General features: G+C 38.6%; 2 protein-coding genes across 4 annotated transcripts in view; one reads left to right on the top strand and one right to left on the bottom strand.

Annotated features, from left to right (window-relative positions):
• The first annotated feature begins 1070 nt into the window (after nt 1-1070).
• On the top strand, nt 1071-4250 carry marveld3 (MARVEL domain containing 3). 2 transcript variants are annotated; one of them, XM_027178462.2, is made up of 4 exons: nt 1071-1182; nt 2916-3115; nt 3215-3282; nt 3459-4250. In XM_027178462.2, exons 2-4 carry the CDS (start codon nt 2943-2945, stop codon nt 4067-4069), a joined length of 852 nt encoding a protein of 283 aa, XP_027034263.1. In that variant the 5' UTR covers nt 1071-1182; nt 2916-2942; the 3' UTR covers nt 4070-4250. The 2 variants fall into 2 exon arrangements, with proteins under 2 accessions (XP_027034263.1, XP_027034264.1); XM_027178463.2 differs by having other exon boundaries at nt 1083-1182; nt 2919-3115.
• Nucleotides 4251-5518: 1268 nt separating this feature from the next.
• phlpp2 (PH domain and leucine rich repeat protein phosphatase 2) overlaps nt 5519-22554 on the bottom strand; it is a 51550-nt gene continuing 34514 nt past the window's right edge. For both annotated transcript variants that reach the window (XM_027178442.2, XM_027178443.2), the window contains 6 exons: nt 22388-22550; nt 19342-19472; nt 17121-17234; nt 15121-15315; nt 13157-13388; nt 5519-11914 (listed from right to left, as the gene is read on the bottom strand). In XM_027178442.2, the coding sequence (XP_027034243.1) occupies nt 10670-11914; nt 13157-13388; nt 15121-15315; nt 17121-17234; nt 19342-19472; nt 22388-22550 (2080 nt within the window). In that variant the 3' untranslated portion in view covers nt 5519-10669. The remainder of the gene's footprint in view (nt 11915-13156; nt 13389-15120; nt 15316-17120; nt 17235-19341; nt 19473-22387; nt 22551-22554) is intronic.

Below are 22554 nucleotides of genomic sequence, written 5' to 3'. Positions count from 1 at the left end.
AACATTCCAACATCAGTGTCTGACCTCACTTATGCTCTTGTAGCTAAATGAGCACAAATCTCCACAGCCACACTCCAACATCTAGGGTAGAGAAGAGAAGAGAAGAGAAGAGGTTATAACAGCATAGAAATGCCAACATTGTAATCCATAAGTGGGCACACACGGGGGTCATTGTGTTAAATCATTGGAACGTAAATAAATATATACAGACCAAAAGAAAAATAACAAGTAACAACAACAACACGTGTGTAGATGAGTGTAGCTATATTTCAAATCAAATCAAATTTTATTTGTCACATACACATACAAGGTACCACATGCAGTGAAATGCTTTTTGCGGTATATAAGCGTAAAAAAAAAAGAAATGCAATTTAGGATAAAAAATAAACCAAAACCAAAAGGAGATAGGTAAATAAAAAAAAAGTATAAACAATATAAAAAATGTATAAAAAAGCTATATAAAAATATGAAAATATACGTTGAGAAATAATGAATATACATATTCATAAATATACATTTACATAAATGTGTATGTTTTTTTTATAGAATTGTCCTTATTTTATAGTTTTTAAATATTTCAAAACTTATATAATAGCTAATGTAGGTTCATTTCTGTTTAAATATACCATGTACAGTCAATAATGTCTAAAAATTAATTTCACAATAAATTCATAATTATTAAAAGGTCTGTAAAGGAAATGTGGAGATGATGTTACACAGAAGGAAAAAAAACACATCAAGGTTTAATTTCGAAGAAATAAAAGACAATCTGTGGTCCCACAACCATTGCAACCATTTTTGTTAATAATTTTTTTGACAAATACAATACATCAGTCTTAAACTAAGACACTGGATCAAATGAGTAAATAAAGTGAATATATAATAAACCACTAACATAAACATATTCGCAAAAAAGTGGGAGAAGAGAGTGAGATAAAGAATAGAAACATATAGACAGATAAATTGTCACGAATCATCATTTAATTGGAATTCTATTCATATATATTGTTTTAATTCACCTGCATTAACTAATGACTCTAAGAAATAACATATAGCCCCCGTGGATGTGAATGACGTGATTAAACCACGCCCACATACAGGTAAGGGGCGGGGTTTAATGTGAAACCTCGAGGTGAAACTAATCCATAAGCAAAACCAGAAGAATCATTCAATCCAGTGGAGGTATTGTGTTTGTTTTCAGACGGATGGTTTAAGTATCTAAAGTGAAATGATTATTAGTTATTTGTCTATATCTCTATTTATTTATCTATTCGGACATTTATGAATTCAGTTGTTTTTATTTATTTATTTAATATGAGTTTTGAGAAGATTAGTCCAGAGAGATCTAGAAATGAACGTGAACTAAATACAGATGATCTGGAAGTTCTATTTTATATGTTAGACATGACTATATCACTTTGTTAGACATGACTATATCACTTTGTTAGACATGACTATACAACTTTATATGTTAGACATGACGTTTTAAATGGCGGAAGTTCACTGACTACATCAAGCTTTGGTTAAATCTTGGCTCAAACAGCGCTTTCGGAGCTTATAAATAAGTGTGTAGTGACGTCGTGTTTTAATTATATCAATTAATGCGTGTAATTATACAATTGTTGTTTTAATTATATCAATTAATGCGTGTAAGTCATTAAAAACATCAGGAAAGGTTTATATTCCCTTAATAATAACACATTCTGCGACATCAATAAAATCACTTCCGCATTTGAACGCTGAGGGGGCGGGACTACAGTCAGCTCTGCTTTTGATTGGTGCATTAACTGCTTGCTCCGATTGGGTCTTTCTGTACTAGCGGTTAATACGTATTATAAATAAACTACATGTACAAGTAAACTACATATATATATGCTGGAAAGACCTGATAAAGTTTTTTTTAAATACAAAATGATAAAAGCCTTTAATTTTCCAACAGTATTTAGAATATTTACCCAATCACTGAGCTCTCTTGTTTCGTTTTGACGCCTGAATTGAACATGAAGCTGTAATTCCTCACTGTTCCCTTCAAGACTTAAGCGTAGAGGGGATCGAGCTTTTCCGGTGATCGGGCCACAGTTTTGGAATGATTTGCCCTTGCAGTTAAGATTATCACCCTCTCTGTCCATTTTTAAGCCCCTTTTAAAAACGTATCTGTTCTCCTTGGCATATCTATAGTCAAGTCAAGTCACTTTTATTGTCACATCACCACAGCACATATATATATATGTTATATACAGTAGTTTGCCCTTTAATTTAAATTGTTGTTTTATCCTACATTTGTTCTTATTATTGCTTGTTTTAGTGTGTATTATTATAATGTTTAATTCTATTTGCTTTCATGATATCTTGTCTTATCATTTTTTCTGTGTATTTTTACTAACACCTTTAAATGTACAGTTCTATGGCTGTTTTAAATGTGCTATATAAATAAAGTGATAAAGTGAACTTGAAACCTTTAAATGGTTTATTTATTAAAGCCAGAGTGTGTGTGTGTGTGTATATGTATGTATATATACATATATATATATATGAGAGAGAGAGAGAGAGAGAGAGAGAGAGAGAGTGCAGTAGTGTGTAGTGCAGTGATAAAATATTTAATTAACAAATCAATATTCTCATTCTCAAAATTCTCAAAATTTTTTTGCATACAAGACTAAACATTTTAACTGGTTTAATTGTTTAATTATCACTTGACCCAAATTGATCATTTGTCTAGAAGTTTGGCTATTATTAATCTGTTGAAGAAAAATGGCATAACAATCATGTAAGTAATGCAAACTTTATAAAGGAAATGAGACTATTTTCACATTTCACACATTCGGGGTGTTTTTATTATCAGCATCCTCATTGAAGTGTCATTATTAGAGATTGTTATGTTCAATATCTGTCTCTTCACCTGTCGGTTATTTCAGTAGTCAGGAGTCTTGTTGATGTGAGAAATGCCGGAGCGGCACCATAAGACGAGGAACCAGAACTATCCCGAGTCTGAAAGGAGAGAGCGGGACAGAGACTACAGGAGAGACAGGAGAACTGAGTCCTACAGGGAGGACAGGAGCACAGATTATCGTTACGAAGACAGAACGACGAACTACAGAGAACCTGATCAGGAAGTGTAAGAAGCGACATCATAACATCTCTTACCAATGATGTTCAAAATCTTTATTTATTTATTTATTTTCATCTAATCTCTATCATTCGATCATATCTGTAGATATACACCTTATGAGTCAACAAAGGAAGAAGCTCTTTACAACCTAAAGTATATTCTTACATCCAGAGGTAAGTGTTATGAAGTGTATATGAAAAGTTACAGCTTTATGTCTGACTGTTGCAAAGTGCTGACACAGCAGACAGTATCCTTCTATCAATATTAAATAAACCTGTTTTTACTATATCGTATAAATTATGTCCGTTTTCTTTGTCCGTGGTCTAACCCTTCTTCTGTCCCTACAAAGGCCTTTGCCAGGGAGCACAGTTTGTCGTGAACTTGCTGATTGTGATTTGTGCCGGCGTTCCGTACAGCAACAAGGGTCGATATCAGGACATCGCCAACCTGGGTGGACTCTACTACTACTACTATGGCGGGGCTCAGGCATTCACGGTGCAGGAAGCGGCGAAAGTAAACGAGCTGGACGACCTTTTCTATAAGCTCAAGATCCCTCCATATATCTACAGCATGGCATGTGGTGGCGCGCTGATGGTTTACGCGTTAATCATGCTGGCGCTCGGGGTGTTCCGTGTGCCCTACCACTACCCCGCCGTGCTTCTGCCCGAGGCCCTGCTGGACGCAGTGATAAGCCTGGGGTATATCCCTGCGGTGGCCTTTTACTTCATCAAAGTCAAAGAGACGTACAGTAACCCGATCTGCAAGCAGAGAGAAGAGATGTACATGACCAAAAACATCAAGGGTTACGAGTGCAGCCTGAGCGGGACGGACGTCGCAGGAGGCATCTTCGGCGTGTTGGGCGTCTTCGTGTTCATGCTGAGTGCCGTGTTTGCCGTGAGAGCGTTTAGAGCCGTCAGACAGATGAAGCAGCAGAGGGAGGCAGAGAATGACCGCTTCTAGACCTCTAAACACTACCACTGTAAAATCGATGGAGGAAGCACAGGGGATCACTGGATCATGTTACCTGGGAACGTTTGTTACTCTATGCTAATTTTTATGCACATATGCTGATTTTTTAAGGATTTTTACTTCACTACACTTTTTATGTTTACAATAAACATTAATGTGAATTAATATACAATGTGTTTGTATAGCATTTTTTTTAACGGTGGACGTTGTCTCAGAGCAGCTTTACAGAACGTAAGAAAGATAATACAAAAAGTTTATTATACAAAGATTAATATAATAACCGGAGGGCACGGTGGCTAAGTGGTTAGCACGTTCGCCTCACACCTCCAGGGTTGGGGGTTCGATTCCCGCCTCCTCCTTGTGTGTGTGGAGTTTGCATGTTCTCCCCGTGCCTCGGGGGTTTCCTCCGTGACCCAAGAAGTTTGGATAAGCGGTAGAAAATGAATGAATGAATTTAATGTAATGAATGAATGAATTTAATGTAATGTAATTTAATCTTTGTTTACTGATTTTATTTAGCTACTAACGTCGTATACTGTCATTATGTAATGACCTTATTTACTTAATGATGTATTTCCAGACTGCCTTCATTTACTTTACTTACTAACTTTATTTCTAATGCTTTATTTAATTTATTGACCTCAATCTTTTTATTTAATAAGTGACCCTAATTTATTTCTGTATCTTTACTTGTTATTTCCTTGACATATTTACCTACTGACTTTATTTACCGAATTTATTAAATGACTAACTTTATGTACTGAGTTAATTTACTTACTGATGTATTTAGACTTTACTTACTAACTCGATTCAGATACTGACTTAATGGCTGATTTTACACATTGATCTTTCTTAATTTACATAATTACTTTACCTCGTTGTGCACTTGCTGGTTTTTATTTAATTATTTACTGTCTTTACTTATTATATCCTTCCTGACTTTACGTATCGACTTTATTTACTAACTGACTTAAGTTTACTCAGTTTCAGTATTTATGTACTTACGATTTCTTGACCTACTGACTTTTTTTTAGTTGCACTAACAATTGCCTTACTGACTTTATTCCCCGTCTTTACCTACTAACTTCATTTAGATACTGACTTATTGCCCTAATTTCATTTACTTACTTAATTTGAATTTCTGCTTTTATATGCTTACTTATTTTTATTTACATACTGACCTTATTTTAATGGTTTAGTTTACTTACTGTTTAAATTTTTTGTCTTTTTTAACATTTCTTACTGACTAATCCTCAATTTTATATTATTAATTTATGGACTTTACTTTCAGAAGTTACTTAAACAAACAAACAAGCAAAAAAAACCTCTCTTTTTGTAACGCTATAAACTTCCTTTATGGACGTAGTGACTCGATGCGTATGGAAAACGCCGGAACGGACGTCTCTCTGTGCTTTCTGAAAGAAAAAACTTAAAACACACTCCACAGTATAAATGTTTATTGCTACTTGGCTGAAAAGGTAATTAAAAATACAGCTTTTCTGCTCCAAACTAGTCATAGCAGCATCTCAAATGAAATAATGAGCAATCACCCCGCCCTCGAAATCCGAAGAGGTTTAAAGTCTAGCTGACAAACAGCAAAAGTGCTTGCGTTAATCTTTCTCTTAAATCAACAGAACGGCATTTTTTCTTTTAAAACTCATTTACATTAAATATAGAACATAAACTATTCAGCAGATTTCTGCATGCTTAAAAATAAAATAAAATATATATATATATATACTGTATATATACATTAGGGTTTGGATATTTAAAACAATTCTTACAAACAGATCGATAGTGTTTTGTACAAAGTAACCGGTTCATATCTATTTATATTTTTAATTATATGTAGTTATTGATATAGGGCATGCTTTTGACATTGAATACATTTAACATTTGCGTCATAAAACGTTTCGATGGGGCGACAAGGTACTGCAGATTCGTGACTTTTTACCGAAAGAGTGATAAATCTGCATTAGTCAACGATGTATAAAAATAAACCTCAGCTTCTTGGCATTGAGAGAAAATATAAGTGTCTCTAAGAAAAGAAGGGAAAAAAAAGATTCAAGATAATGTACAGAATTGTGAGATGGAACTTTGGTCACATGGAAAACTAACTAACTAACTAACTAACTAACTAACTAACGCCCGTCTGTCCACAACGTGCCTTCGTCTGGAAAAGTGTGATGAAATGAAATATACATTCCAGGCAAAACTTAAAATAAAGTCAGATAATACACAAAAGACATCAGCAATCTTACAGACTTTAACAAATTACTTACAGGCAGGCAAGTACGATTTAAATAAAAAAGCAATGAAATACTTCTGAAGTTTGGATTGGTTTAGGATTTCTTTCTCTCAATCACAGGGTTTTTAAGTGAAAACTAAGTTTTTATTTTTTATTTTTTTTACACATTTGAAATTATGATATTTCTCAGCAGTCATTTTTTTCACTCTAGAAAATTTGATTTAAAAAAAAAAAAAGATCAGTTCTATTTTAAAATATATGAACTAAACTTTTCACAAAACTCACATCTCTAGATTTGATTAGTGTTTGTCTTTGCTGTAGCTTTAGAAGTTCATATCTCATATCGTACCACAGAACACGGCCCGCTCAATAACAAGATTTTTTTTTTTAAACCATCACATTTTGTTTTTCTTGCTCAAGTTCAACTTAAGACCTGATTGGTTTGGAGTTTAAAAAAAAAAAAATCTTTTTGATAGTCATTCTGCAATTTTCAACACTGGCAGCAATTTTTCCAAAAGTGGCAAGTTGCATGTAAATCATGTGCTGGTTGATTTAAAAAAGTGGAAAAGCAACCATTTTGTTTGTATTGGCAAAGAGAAGGATAAACCTAGAACATGAAAGTTTGTCTAAAAATGTTTATACAGCTTAAAAAAAATAAAAAAATTAAAAATTAAATGCACAAAGAGGTGAGTGATTTAAATTATAAAGGCCACTCCAGCAACCGTTCCTGTGTTTTTATTTGAACCACATCCAAACTAGTAAAAATTAAAAATTAAAACTTGAATCCAAATCATAGTCTGAATAATTCAATAATAGTCTCAATAATTTATTACTTTATTACTTTTGACGTTTTACTGAGCAAAGTGATTAGTGAGTAAATGAGTAAAAAGAATGATGTTAAAGACTTGACCTTCAGGTGACTGTTTTTTTTTAGGGAACAGTGGAATAAAATGTTCAGCAGAGGTGCCAATATCGCTAAAAACGAAATCCTAGCATCAGAAGAAAAAAAACACTAAACCAGGCTCGACACTAAAAATTAGGAAAAATGTATTTTAGTTAAAACCATTAAATTCGAATCTGTAGAAATGGAGAAACAAGAAATTTAAAATATAGTGTTTTTTGTTTTTTTTTAAATTATGGTCATATAAAAACGGAAAGCTGATGTTTAATGGCAACGTCAGACCCTGCGATTTTATTACTTGAAAACTTGTCACTAAAGAAATCAACAATATGTTTATTATACGTGAAGAAGGAAAATATAACGTTTAAATTTTTTATGTGCACCAAATAATAGTTGTTTCCTACTGGCTCAAAGATCTGTTAAGGGTTGTGCAATTTCCTGTGTCAGAATTCACCTAGATAAAAACTGATTAAAAACAAATGCGTCGTTCACGTCCTCCGACTTTTCCCTTTCGGGGAAGGGGTTTTTCTGTCAGGTGAATTTTATTCATGTTTCGCCCTCGTCATTTACTGGTGTCGCCTATATCTCTGTAGCAAAGGAGAGTATTACAAATAATAAATGCTCCAACGTAAGCATAAATGTTGGCACCTCCTGTCACACAAAAAGCAAGCCATGAAATCTTATGTCTTTTCTGTTGTTAGTCTTCAGTACTTCCTTTCTTCTGCATTTCTTTCCACTAAGTGCTTTAACTTGTAGCTAAATTTCATAAAGTTCAGAGGTGATCTCTAACAAGAATACACAGAAATCCTTAGATTCCAGCCCAAACATCTGATTGAGAAAGTGAGTGGAAATCTCATGATCTTCATGAAGAAGACCTCGGTGTAGGGACAATGGTACATTATGCTCAGATGTTCATAGCTGGCTATGAGGACATATAGTTTTGTTTTACTAGAGAGGTATAAACCAGTCATACATTATACGGCCAACATTTGCACACCTGCACATCACACCCATATGTGCTTGCTGAACATCCCATTGCACATTTATTACCCTTTGCTTTATTAATGACATTTTCACTAGACGTTGGAGCGTGGCTGTGGAGCTCTGGGTTCATTCCAACACAAGAGCATTAGTGAGGTCACGTAGTTCTGGGGTGTTCCAGTTCATGTGTTCAGAGGGGTCTTAGGGCTCTGTAAGGGACACTTAAGATCTTCCGATCCAACCTTAACTACTACACCATGTCTTCATGGAGCTCTGTGCTTTCTGCCCAGGGACATGAGGGAACATTGTCATGTTTGATCCTCTTAATTCCAACTGTCTGGGGGAAAATTGCATATACAGTAGGTGTGATGGTCAAGGGTGCACATACTTTTGGTGTTGTGTATAATTAGCTAATATCTAAAATAGCTATGAGATAAACAGATACATGCTAAATGTAATACGTGGCATTGTATTTGTAAATCTTCTTGTTAAACAAAAATAACTGACGCAATAAATTAAAGAATTAAGCAGATAAGAATTTAGCATGGGGTCACGGTGGCTTAGTGGTTAGCACGTTCACCTCACACCTCCAGGGTTGGGGGTTCGATTCCCACCTCCGCCTTGTGTGTGTGGAGTTTGCATGTTCTCCCCGTGCCTCGGGGGTTTCCTCCGGGTACTCCGGTTTCCTTCCCCGGTCCAAAGATATGCATGGTAGGTTGATTGGCATCTCTGGAAAATTGTCCGTAGTGTGTGAGTGTGTGAGTGAATGAGAGTGTGTGTGTGCCCTGTGATGGGTTGGCACTCCGTCCAGGGTGTATCCTGCCTCGATGCCTGATGACGCCTGAGATAGGCACAGGCTCCCCGTGACCCGAGAAGTTCGGATACGCGGTAGAAAATGAATGAATGAATTTAGCATTAGATGTAATGTAGATTCAGCACTGTGAATTATTACTCATTCATCATGATATCCTCATTAAATTTGTGAGCCTTGTTACAGTCCTGGGTACCATGGCTGTATTCCAGGAAAGCTGAAACGGCGCCAGAGAAAGAAGTGGAAATGGTTCAGTTAAACATACTATCTGAAGACATTATTCCTGCAGGAAATTTGGACAGGTTTTGTGGGCGTGGCTTCATTTGTGCTCAAGTTTTTAAATAAAACTGGAGCATTTAGTCTCCAATTGTGTATTCTTATCAACGATCACATCTGGTCTTTGAGTAACCCTAACGTTGACCAGAACTAAGTGCATGTTACGTTCACAGAAAGCTTAATCACATTGTAAAGGCATCCGTTGCTTCGATTCATCTTCTTTTATAACTGAAAGGGAAAAATTCAACATACCAAAGTATGGGGCAGGATCACTTACATTAAAAATCAGGTAAAATCAGGTGTTGTGAACAGACGTAACTCCGCTAAGAAGGACATATGGATATAATGTCACTTTTTTGTAAATAATTAGCTTAGCGGTTCAGATATAGGATGAAAAATACCCTATTCATGCTCTATCAGGACCAGTGTTACTTTGCAGCACTTTAGTGCAAAGACCAAATATGTACAGTATTTAAGCCTTAAAAGCTTCAGGCATGAGTGCTTTGATAAATCAGTCTCTAATGGCACGCTTCAAGTACTCCAAATGACTCGCTATTAAGTCGTGATTCCAGCCAGTTATGTTTAATAACCATCTCTTTCTGATTGGCCGAGACGGCAACTGCACCTCAGATGCATCATGAGATGATATATCATGTTTGATTTAGTTCTTCTTCTGAGTCACAATCTTGGTAAGAAAATCCATTACCGATTTCTACCATGACATGATGTGGTGTGCGGTGCATATTTTGCGCTAAAGGTTCCAGAAAGGCTGTAGGAAGCCAAACAGTGTGTGCCATCCTTCCCATGGCTTTAGTAGTTTTCTCTGCGATCTGAACTCCACCAAAGAAGATAAAAGAAGCTGAACGTTCTCGATCATTTAACTTCAACAAAAAAAGGTCAAGTTGATTGTTTTAGGCAGAAAAAAAATGAGCATTTCTAGGTAACAGTGAAAGCACACCAGACCAACAAAGGGCCAGGTGAGCCGGAACCATCTGTAATAGGCACTTTTCTTACCTTTTGGTCGTGGATATATCCCAAAGAACCTTTTTGCCAAATGATGTTGTAAAGGGCTATATATCTTGTTAGTTATGCGCGGTTGTATATGAGGTATTTTAGTTCACGTTGCGGTTTCTAATAGATAGCAATCTTTCAAGATTTTGTTTTACTATTCTTGATATTTGTGCACTTTCTATCAAAACGTTCCACACTTTAGATTAAACAGAGACCACTCCAGGCAAGTCGGATGTCACCGTTTAAGCACATGCAGGTCTTCACACAATGATAGAGCTTAATAAAGAACTGGAAAATATCACAGCAAAAATGAATTACATCCACCTCCACAATATGGCACTAGGTCATCTCGGGTAGTAGTCTCTATAGAGCAGTGTCATAAACCTCCTGTTGGAAGCTAGCAGGAGGGAGACCGGGGTGAGGGTGATCCCAGTTTGAGTCTCTGCTTGTAGGAGGTGTTAAGGGTGGTGGAGGACCAGAAACCACAGGAATTTGACTCCGTAGCTGCTCCCGTACGTCTTGTTCAAGACTGGGAGGTATGATCAACTGATCCTCTGGATCTTGTTGGGCGGGTGCTGCAAAATAACCAGACTTCTTCTTCGGTGCTTCCAGTGCTACCTCGATGATGTTATGACTGTCCTCAAGCGCTACAACAGAACCATTAGACAGCTTCTTCCCAAACAGGCTGGACGTGGAGGGAGATTTCTTGAGGTCCGAGATCTCTCGGCCACAAACAGCAAGGAGGCAGCCATTAGCAGTCGACACCACCACACTGTTCTGTCGTCGCATCTTGCTGCTGGTATAGTCAGAGCCACGGAGATCCAGATCCTTAGGGCTTTCTGGACGCCCAGAGCGGAGCTGAAATGCACAGCAGTGGATGTCCACCTCAACCTCCAACTTACTCCCATTGGAAATGACACCCTCCAGTGGAGCTTCATCATCGCTGTCTAGACCATTGTCAGACTGGTTGCTTGAAAATGTTGCAGAGGATGGTTGGCGCTGGAACAGAGCAGGGTGATTTCCGGCTCCTAGACTTCCAGGGCCTCCAGAGTTGCAAAACGTGGCAGCTGGGTGTAAGCTGCAGCGGCGGTCAGGTCGTGCATTTGGGCCTGAAGAAGTTTGTTCGTCAGATGCCGTGGACCCAGCTTCACTTCCCACCTCAGAAGCAGATGTTTCGCTGTTGAATTCAGAGGCAATGCCACTACTTGATGAAGGAGTGGATGGGTCAAGAAATGGCACAGATATGGAAATAGGGGTAGGTACAGGGGCTCCTCGAACCTCAGAGGAGAGCGGAGGCTCGCAGGTACAACTGTCCTCACCAATACGCAGGGCCACAACTACTGCCCCGACATTGTCCTTACACCCATAGCTCTGTGCAAGGGTGCAGAGTTTTTTTGCAGCAGCTCGAGGGTCTCGGACAGCTAGCACGGTTTTCACTGCTTCTTGGTAAGACAGATGTTGGAAAAGTGCCCTGTTGCCCAAGATCAGGAACTCATCCTGAGCACAAAGGGGTTCAGTTCGTACCCAGGGCTTAGGAATTACCCAGGGGTATAGATAGGAGCATCCCAACAGGCGAGAACAGCATGTAACTCCACTCACCTTGTTATCCTACAGCACAAAAAGGTTAGATTTTAGATGGTTAGAAATAGATTTTTCAGTCAATACTGTCATGTGTTAATCTCCCAGTATGATGAAACAACTGAGAAAGTGATCACATTAACAATATTATATTTAAATCAGGGGTTTGCAAACCAGGGAACTTATTTAGGGTCATCCACCCATACATCTATGTATTTATCCTTACATGCTGCATGAAAATATGCTGACAGATTTATTAAAATAATAAGTTATAAGGTAAATAATAATAATAATAATAATAATAATAAGAAGAAGAAGAAGAAGAAGAAGAAGAAGAAGAAGAAGAAGAAGACACCAAAATGCTAAGGCTACATTGGTTGGTTGTCTCACCAAAAAGGTTGGGAAACTCTTTTCAGTAAAATCAAAAAGGAAGTTCTTTAGACTTTTACCCATTTTATAAAAACTTAAGTAAGTTCTTCTGCTATCCATACAAAATATTACTTGTTCAGTCTCTTGTCATTTCTAGACTGGATTACTGCAATGCACTGCTGGCAGGTCTACCTATGATCGCAATCCGTCCTCTGTAAATGATCCAAAATGCAGCTGCCCGGCTTGTGTTCAACCTGCCAAAGTTCTCACATACCACCCCGCTGCTGCGATCCCTCCACTGGCTTCCGGTAGCTGCACGCATCAGATTCAAAACACTGATGCTGGCCTACAAAGCTAAAATTGGACCAGCTCCGTCTTACCTAAAAGCCCTCGATCTACCAGCACTGCATCCCGCACCCTCCGATCTACCAGCACTGCTCGACTGGTTCCACCATCTCTCAGGGTCATCTCTCAGGGTAAAAGGCAAGTATACTACAGGACTCTTCTCTGTTCTGGCACCAAGGATGAACTGTCCGAACAGCTGAGTCACTGGCTATTTTCAAGACCTACTTATTCAGGAAACACTTAAACTAGCACTTCTTTCCCTATCTTTTGCATTATAAATAAATAAATAAATAAATAAATAAATAAATAAATAAATAAATAAATAACCTTTGACACATTTTCATTGTAACTTTGAACAATTTTTTTAAACTCATGGTATCTTAAGTATGTAACCTAGTGAGCCAGTATTAATGTATTCAATGCTAGAGATTTAAGCACTCATGTACGTCGCTCTGGATAAGGGCGTCTGTCACGTGTTGTAAATGTAAATGTACTTAGGAGGTTATTTAAATGTGGGAAACTAGCTCATATTTGTCACATATAGCTAGTAAACTCTACCTCAGTGATGATCGCCTTGGCTGTTTTGATTCTCTCCATCTCCTCAGCATTCTGCTCCAAGCTAAGGACTTTGGACAGGGCCAGCGGATGGCCGTCACGGCACAGCACAGCCTGGCAGTTTCCTACGTTGGCCACGGTCAGGCTGAAGTAGCTGCTCGACTCAGAGGACTCGTGGTGAATGTAGCAGAGGAGAGCCGAAGCCCCGAGCTTTTGTCCAGCCATCCCCAGCTTTCTGCAAGGCATACGGTGAAGAAATATAAGTTTTATGATTAGATTTACCTTCAGTTAAGCAAAAATTTGTAATCTTTTTTCTTTTGCTACTTTAATATGTTAATTAGCTGTTTGCTATTGGCTGTCGAGGAAATCTGTTAACCTCTTTGAGACACACCTTGTGAACTCCTAGCTTTCATAAACCAAGATATTTCTTTCTTCATATTAAACTGTATATGGTCAGTGGTAGATCAGTGGGTAAGGTGTTGGACTACTGATAGGAAGGGTGTGAGTTTGACCACCAAGCTGCCACAATTGGGCCCCTGAACAAAGCCGTTAACCCTCAATTGCTCAGCTGTATAAATGAGATAAATGTAAGTCACTCTGAATAAGTGACATAAATGTATAATACAGGTAGTCATTGTAATTTCTGAACTCTTTATGCACTGTACAGCAATATAGAATAAAGTTAGAATTAGGTTTAGGGGTTAGGGCTAGGACTGGATTTAGGATTAGGTTTAGGGTTAGGGTTAAGGTAAAGATACGGTCTGGGTTAGGGGACTGGGGGTTAGGCTTAGGTCTAGAGTTAGGTATAGCATTAGGACTTGGCTTATTGTCAGTGACTAGCTTTGGTGCTGTAAAAATAAAAAAAGTAAACATGAAATTGAGTGGATGAGAAATTCACATGCTGAAGTTTTAAAGGTGATTACAAACAGATGCGGAAATATGAAGAGTCACAAGGGTGAAGATAAATGCAGCAAATGCAGTTTTTCCATATGCAATTTATATATGCTAGCCTACATTTTCTGTGATAGAAACACTTCTAAAGAGATTTTCAGTCCTTAATGAAATGCACAGAATAATAAGTATTAATAATAATAATAATAATAATAATAATAATAATAATAATAATAATAATAATAATAAAGTGCATGTTGCTGGTTATAAATGTTGATGAAGCTCAAATGCTTCTATTTACAGAATATCTCTACGGATTGTGTTTCCTGAACACTGTGTGATGATTTTAATAGATTTTATGATACGTATATATTTAGAAACTGTGAGCATATGAATCAGCACCAGGTGTATATGATGGACTAAAATGACTTATGTGCAGTATTTAAAAATATGTACAGTGTCATCCTGGGTATAGGTGATGCATCAGAAATATAATCTCATCATCAATAGCATATATGGAGATAACTGCAAATATTTCTGCAGTAAGTCTATTGTGATCACAGAAAATAAAGAATTGCAGAAATATTCCTTGAGTGGTTTTGTGATTGGGGGCACGGTGGCTTAGGGGTTAGCACGTTCGCCTCACACCTCCAGGGTTGGGGGTTCGATTCCCGCCTCCGCCTTGTGTGTGTGGAGTTTGCATGTTCTCCCCGTGCCTCGGGGGTTTCCTCCGGGTACTCCGGTTTCCTCCCCCGGTCCAAATACATGCATGGTAGGTTGATTGGCATCTCTGGAAAATTGTCCGTAGTGTGTGAGTGTGTGAGTGAATTTGAGTGTGTGTGTGCCCTGTGATGGGTTGGCACTCCGTCCAGGGTGTATCCTGCCTCGATGCCCGATGATGCCTGAGATAGGCACAGGCTCCCCGTGACCCGAGAAGTTCGGATAAGCGGTAGAACATGAATGAATGAATGAAAAAGTATATAGATGATAGACGCTCTACATCTTCCAAAGATGATCCCCAATAGATAAAAGCCCATCTTTTTATATTTTTTCCTACTAATTTCCTGGAAGATTACCTGTGTGAGGTGAGGAAGGTGTTGCACATGTATACACTGTCCACGTTGCTGTGCTGAAGCTCTTCAGCCAGTACGTCTCCCATGGTGCACTGCAGCAACCGTGGCACCTCCTCGTTCCGGTCGCCATCGAAAATCCCGTAAACCGCTTCAACGCCGTCCCCGAAACGATCCATGGCCAGCACGGACACACACAACCTGCACAGACAACAATCTTAGACCCAAACAACCTCAAAGCTATGAACTCTCTACAAAATGCAGTTATAGGAATGTAAGTTATACTTTATTTTAACGTTTTATTCCTCTAACACTAGAGCAATTTGGCCACAACTTAATTTAAATATTTATTCAAGAGCGACAACATGCTTTTTTCATCACTTTATACAGTGCTTATGTTTTATTTGTGGAACAAGTTCCTGCTCGGACTTTACAGCTACAAACAATCGTTCCTTCATCGGCCAATTGTTCCCTCTCTCCTGAACAAATGCAACTTCTTTAATTAAACTTATTGTCTTATGCTTAAACTCCTCTTTCCTGAATTTAAGTTTATTGCTTTTTGTTGAAACATATATATATATATATATATATCAACAAAAAGCTATAACCTTAAATTCAAGAAAAAGGAGTTTAAAGGTGGGGTCTCGAATTTTTGAGAAATGCTTCAGAAAACTGAGTCGGGGCAAATAATAAACAAAAATAAAAATAAAAATCAAAACAAACGTGTAGCCAATGAGCAGAAATGGGCGGGGCCGGACAATATGGGCGGAGAGAGTGTTCAGTGCGCGTGTGTGACATTAGCAGAAAGCGGTTTTAACATTGACATGGAGGATAAAAACAAAGAAAGAAAGAGAAGAAAGACTTACGATAAGGACAAGAAGTAGGACGTGTTAATATAGGATCAGCTTTCCAGCGCTGGAGAGAACTGAAGGAGCAGGAAGTCGGCCACATATTCACAGGTTGGAGTTTCCCGAGTCAATAACTCCTGAGCTAAACGCTGTTACTACACAAATAACACCTCTTTTCTATCGTAGTAATGTAGAGAGGCAGCTACAACCGCGTTTTGTGTAGTAACAGCGTTTAGCTCAGGAGTTATCGACTCGGGAAACTCCGACCTGTGAATATGTGGCCGACTTTACTTAAGACGCCGAGGCGCTTTTTTCCTTCTCGATAGGTGAGTAACGTTGGTTTTGCTTTGTTACACAGAACTAATATATGCCTTTGTCCTTTACATCATTATGCTTGTGTGGCATTTTTGCTTGTTTGTTTATCTACAATCGTATTGTTCTTCCCTTCAGCTATGATAAAGACACGTTTCTTTCCGTTAGTCGCCTGGGTTACGTATGTATGTGTGGGCGGAGCTATCGATACAGGGGTGGGACCCGTTTGGGTTAGGGGCGTGTTTGTATTGGCGATTTTATATGTCAACATTGGCTTTCAAACATCGGAGACCTCACCTTTAATATATATAAAGAAATATATGGAACAACAAGACACACATTGATACACAATGAAGACATCAAAAGATGAATATGAGCTCATGCATCAAATTTCTGCTTTTGTTGTCTGATATTTACTTCTAGAGGAGTTAAAAATAAACAAAATCTAGAATATGTGTTGGAACACTAGATTTTTTTATATGAGCAAAAGTATTGGCACAGGTTTACAGTAACTAGCACTTAGCACGTTGTTGCGTGTAAAAGCCTGTGACACGTTAGTGACATCACCACAGATTGCATTTTAATTTTGTGAGCTTTTCCAGCCTCTGTCAGAAAATGATTGAACACCTCGTGACCGATCAGAAAAGAGAATTCATCAGCACTTGGTGTAGAAAAAGAGACACTGATAGACACTGATGACCCTCCGAGTGACAGCGTGGCACAAATGCATCAATAAACATGAAAAACCTTCTTTACAACCACACGCAGCGAGGTGACTCGAGCACCGGGAGGAAACACACTGCCAACACTGCAGAGGGATTACTGTGGATGATTTGTGCTGCTCACTTGTTCCTCTGGCCACTCATCTCAGCGTAGCCGTGATCCCAGAGAACGCACGAGACCTGCGACTCCGCTGTGCTCAGAGATGGCTTCTGGTCCAGCTTCAAAGTAGTTATATGACTGAGAGAAAGAGATTTCAGCAGGAAGTCACATTCCAGACAACAGAATCTGAACCTGAATTTGTAATAATTAACTAAAAGATTTCAAAACTGTGTTAAATTCAGAATCAAATATCACAAAGAAATCCGTTCGTTCATTCATCTTCTACCGCTTATCCGAACTTCTCGGGTCACGGGGAGCCTGTGCCTATCTCAGGCATCATCGGGCATCGAGGCAGGATACACCCTGGACGGAGTGCCAACCCATCACAGGGCACACACACACACTCTCACTCACACACACACACACACACTACGGACAATTTTCCAGAGATGCCAATCGACCTACCATGCATGTCTTTGGACCGGGGGAGGAAACCGGAGTACACGGAGGAAACCCCTGAGGCACGGGGAGAACATGCAAACTCCACACACACAAGGCGGAGGTGGGAATCGAACCCCCAACTCTGGAGGTGTGAGGCGAACGTGCTAACCACTAAGCCACCGTGTCCCCACAAAGAAATTCATACCCAGCATAAATGTATTGATTAATCAGATTTCTATTTTTTTGTTTTTTACTGAACCCTATTTACACTGCTAGCTAATGTAAGCTAACAAACTAGCCTAGCTTGATTTCTCCATTAGACGTCTTTCAGTTTGTTTCTCTCATCACTTAATTTCCACCTGATAGGTCAAGTACTGAAACAAAAAAAAAACTTTTTCTTAGTTTTTAACCCTACAGGAAAAAGGAGCTTCCAGATGAAAGAAAACCCTTCTAATATTCCCAAAAGGTTAAAGTTCACCCACATAAAGCACTTTTCAGTTTAGCGCCTTCTACGCTGATGTTTATTCATGAGAATGCAAATTCATCTATTTTGAGGGTTTCTTGTGGAAAAAAAACTTTTATTTTATTTTATTTTATTTTTTATTTTATTTATTATTTTTTATATTTTTATTATAGTTTTTTTTTTGTATAATTAAATTGAATAATTTCGAATTTATTTCATCACAAAAAAACAGAACACCAACCATAACTTATGTCATAAATCTAATAATAAACGAGTTGGATTTAGCCCTTAAGCCCTTTGTATGCGCTGATTAACCGAGGCGATCTGGAACATCTACATTTTCCTCAGATCTGTAGAAAACTGACCAAGAAAAGAATCTGTGCGGATAAAACACGGTTATAACATCTGTTATTCGGTACCTTTAAGATTTCGTGATTTTTGCGATTGCAGTAATTATTGTGTGCTTTACTACACTTATAGCCACACCCCCTATCATGCACACCTTCTACAGATGCACCATCGAGAGCATCCTATCGAGCTGCATCACTGTGTGGTACGGTGCTTGCATCGCATCCTGCACTAAAGCGCATAGTGAGAGCAGCTGAGAAGATTATTGGTGTCTCTCTCCCTCCAGGACATTTACGAGACCCGTCTCACCTGCAAAGCCTTCTGCATTGCAGGTGATTCCACCTAGCCATCAGACAGCTTCTTCAGTCTGCTGCCATCAGGGACGAGACTGCGGAGTCTCCGGGCCAGGACCAACAGATTGAAGGACAGCATCATTCATCAGGCTGTCAGGAAGCTGAACTCACTCCCGAAATTGCCCCCCTTCCCTTTTCTGCCGCAGGCACCACAGACCTATGAACCCACCCCATCCCTCCAGACCCAACATCCGCAGGTCCTTCCACCCCCCACCCCCCACCCCACTAACATACGATGGACATTCACCGGTCATTTTGTGCAGCATCGGTCTGCTCATTTGCACTTTATCTGCCATGTGCATAGCGCTGCTTTATTTTTCTGTTTGTTAGTATTATCTATATGCACCTTGGAACTGAGAGTAATGCATGTATGTATGTACTGTACATGTGGAAGATTTGACAATAAAGCAAAACCTGAATTTGAACTTAACACACCTGTCAGAAATGTAAAGAGTATAAGAGAAGCATATCATTTTATTTTAAACAGTAAAATGTTTGGGTTTGAACACACCACGGTTTCATAACAGCTGATGAGCAGTCAGTGAAAATGGCTCTGATGTTTCCATCACTCGCTTCTCTCTAAAAAAAACTCCTGGTGTATGTGGTATCGTCTGCGCTCCACGCTGGTGTGATTACTCACCTGAACATGTTGAGGGTTTTGTGTTCCAGCATCAGGCTTCCGTTCCCGCTCAGGTCGAGTTCCTGTAGTGTGGCTGGGACGGAATCAGGCAGCAGGATCTCAGTGAGCTCATTACAGCTCACATCTACGAGCTACACACACACACACACACACAGTTATGTTAAATATAGGCAAATACCTAACTTCGTATAAGGACGCCCCAGCCTGTGTGTTTTTTTTAAATAGTGTTAAAGAAAAGTCTTTTTTAAATAATCTATAAAATGTCATTTAAAAAAAATCCAATTTCTTGGTGAGGTAAATGTAACACACCCACATTTATTTGTACTTAAAATGACCTACATGTGTATCTCATCAGGTGTAAGTTATCAGAACATCGCTACCGAGCATTTTGAAGAAGATTTGTCTTATTTAATCCTCAGATATTCAGTTTGGTTTGCTCTTAATTCTTGAAGTGAGAGGTTTCACTATGGTGAGATCCAAAAAAGCTCTCTGAGGCCTTCAGGAGACGTCTTTAATCGTCTTGCAGTCTGCTCTTGGGATGAATTTGCTTGGATGTCCTGACCTGGTGATGTTAGGACATCCAAGCAAATTCATCCCAAGAGCAGACTGCAAGACGATTAAAGACGTCTCCAGAAACCCTAAGATATCATCACAGGACCTACAGCAAGCTCCTGCTACAGGTGAATCTGGTGAGGGACTAATGTACAATCAAAAACAGACTGAACTTTAATGATCATGGGAGGTGTGAAGGAGGAAAACATTACTGTCTTAAAAGAAACATGAGGACAAGACCGAAGCTTGTGAAAGAACAGAGACAAAGGACAAGACTTCTGGAATAATGTGCGGTAACAGAAGAGTCTAAAACGGAATTATTTGGAGACCATAACAGAGAAAATGTTTGGTGTAAACCAAATACAGCATTTCAGCTAAAGAACCTCATACCACCTGTGAAACATGAAGGTGGAAGTGTTCTGGATTGGAGATGTTTTGCTGCAGGAGGACCTGCTCAGCTCACCATCATAGAATCCACTACGAATTCTACATCGTATCAGAAGGTGCTTGAGGAATACCTGAGACCATCTGTCAAAACATTTAAGATGACGTGGAATTGGACCTTGAAACATGACAAAAACATCCCAGGAAATCCACCAAGGAATCGCTGAAAAGTAAAAAACCCAGACCCAAATCCTACAGTGATCCAATATCATTCATTCATTTTCTACCGCTTATCCGAACTTCTCGGGTCACGGGGAGCCTGTGCCTATCTCAGGCGTCATCGGGCATCGAGGCAGGATACACCCTGGACGGAGTGCCAACCCATCACAGGGCACACACACTCTCATTCACTCACACACACACACACACTACGGACAATTTTCCAGAGATGCCAATCAACCTACCATGCATGTCTTTGGACCGGGGGAGGAAACCGGAGTACCCGGAGGAAACCCCCGAGGCACGGGGAGAACATGCAAACTCCACACACACAAGGCGGAGGTGAGAATCGAACCCCCAACCCTGGAGGTGTGAGGCGAACGTGCTAACCACTGAGCCACCATGCCCCTGAATCAATATCAGAATAATATATATATAGCACAAAGCACAAAAACCTACATTATAAAAATGTAGCCACAGACAGTGAGCATTTCTGAAAAAGGAGTAAAACCCTGAAAGATTTCTGGAAAATGTGAAAGATTTTCTATAACAATGTAAAATCAATCAATTTGTTTATTCCAGGATTTACAGTCTGATGAATCTCACTACGTTTTAAAATATCAAGTAAAAAAAAAATCTAAAAATGCTATTTTTGGGTTAGGGCTGGGCGATAAAACGATAACGATATGTATCGCGATAGACACGTGATCGAATAGTTCTACTTCAAGCTACTTTTTCATATTTCTGCAGGTTTTATATTTCAAACAATGTTACTGTAGTGCATCAGGTTTGTGTTTTATATTACAGATGTATCTCAGTCTACCTCAGTTTTATTTCTGTTTACAAAACACTGCACATATTTTACACACTTTATTCACTAGAAGGTGAACAGCTAGTGAACTCCCTAGCACTAAATTCTCAGGTTTCTCTGTTTATATTTAACACTTTGCTCTATTTTATTACACTTTATTAAGCATTTCTTACATTTTCTGTCATTTCTCACCTTAAATGTTAAGAGATAATAGTTAAGTGTTCATTGTGACTTTAGACTCATGTTTACATTATAATTATTGGAGGTTTCCTGGTTGTCGACATTTCTGTCTTAATAACTGAGGGGATTCTGATCAGAGGAAGGTTACGTTTAAAATAAAAATGTTTAATTGTAAAATATTTTTCTCCTGGTCCTTATTTTAAATGGGTCATAAAGAATATCGATAATTATCGATATCGACCGATATGACACACTGATATCGTGATACGGTTTTCAGCCATATCGCCCAGCCCTATTTTGGGTGTAGTTTTATGTGATTAAAATTTTTTTTAAATAAATAAAAATTACCATATATATGTATTATTCATGCATAATGTTTAACAATATGTATTAATTTAAACACATTTACTTTTATTTAGATTTTATTTAATTGTATAAATGGTGTATTTTATTGAATTAAATTTTATTGATTTTTTTAACAATATATTTTATAACAATATATTTTATAAATAGCTAGGTAATTAACTAATGCCACATGGAATAAGTAATTCTTGGAGATGTAGATTATTATGTATATAATAATGTATAACTCTCACACCGGTTTCAAAACTATTGGCACCCCACTGATTAATACATTGGTAAATCTTACCCTGGAGACATAAACATCCTTAGACATCTTCACATAACGTCTAACGATCCTGGTCCACTTCACTGTGTTATGTTCTCGAGTTCATCCATTTCATTTTACCTCACTGGCTGATTTTATCTCCTATAACCATTTGTGTTTCTCTTTCTGGGCTCATTATTTTGTTCTTACCCTCGTTCCCGAGGCATCAATAAATACCTCCGAGGTTTTCCTCATGCTGACGGATGACATTTTACACGTGTGCTCACACTGACCTTTATCTCGGGCAGGTTCAGGACCTCAGGGAAGACGCTGATGTGGTTGGAGTGTGAGATGAGGGTGTGAAGTCTCTTACAGCTGGACACGGTGGATGGGACGGTCTTCAGCTTGTTACCGCTCACGTTCAGCTCCTCCAGCAGCTCCAGCTTGCTCAGCTTACTGA

The sequence above is a fragment of the Tachysurus fulvidraco genome, chromosome 2 (assembly GCF_022655615.1).
Source record: "Tachysurus fulvidraco isolate hzauxx_2018 chromosome 2, HZAU_PFXX_2.0, whole genome shotgun sequence".
Lineage (NCBI taxonomy): Eukaryota > Metazoa > Chordata > Actinopteri > Siluriformes > Bagridae > Tachysurus > Tachysurus fulvidraco.
This window is presented reverse-complemented; position numbering and strand designations above follow the sequence as displayed.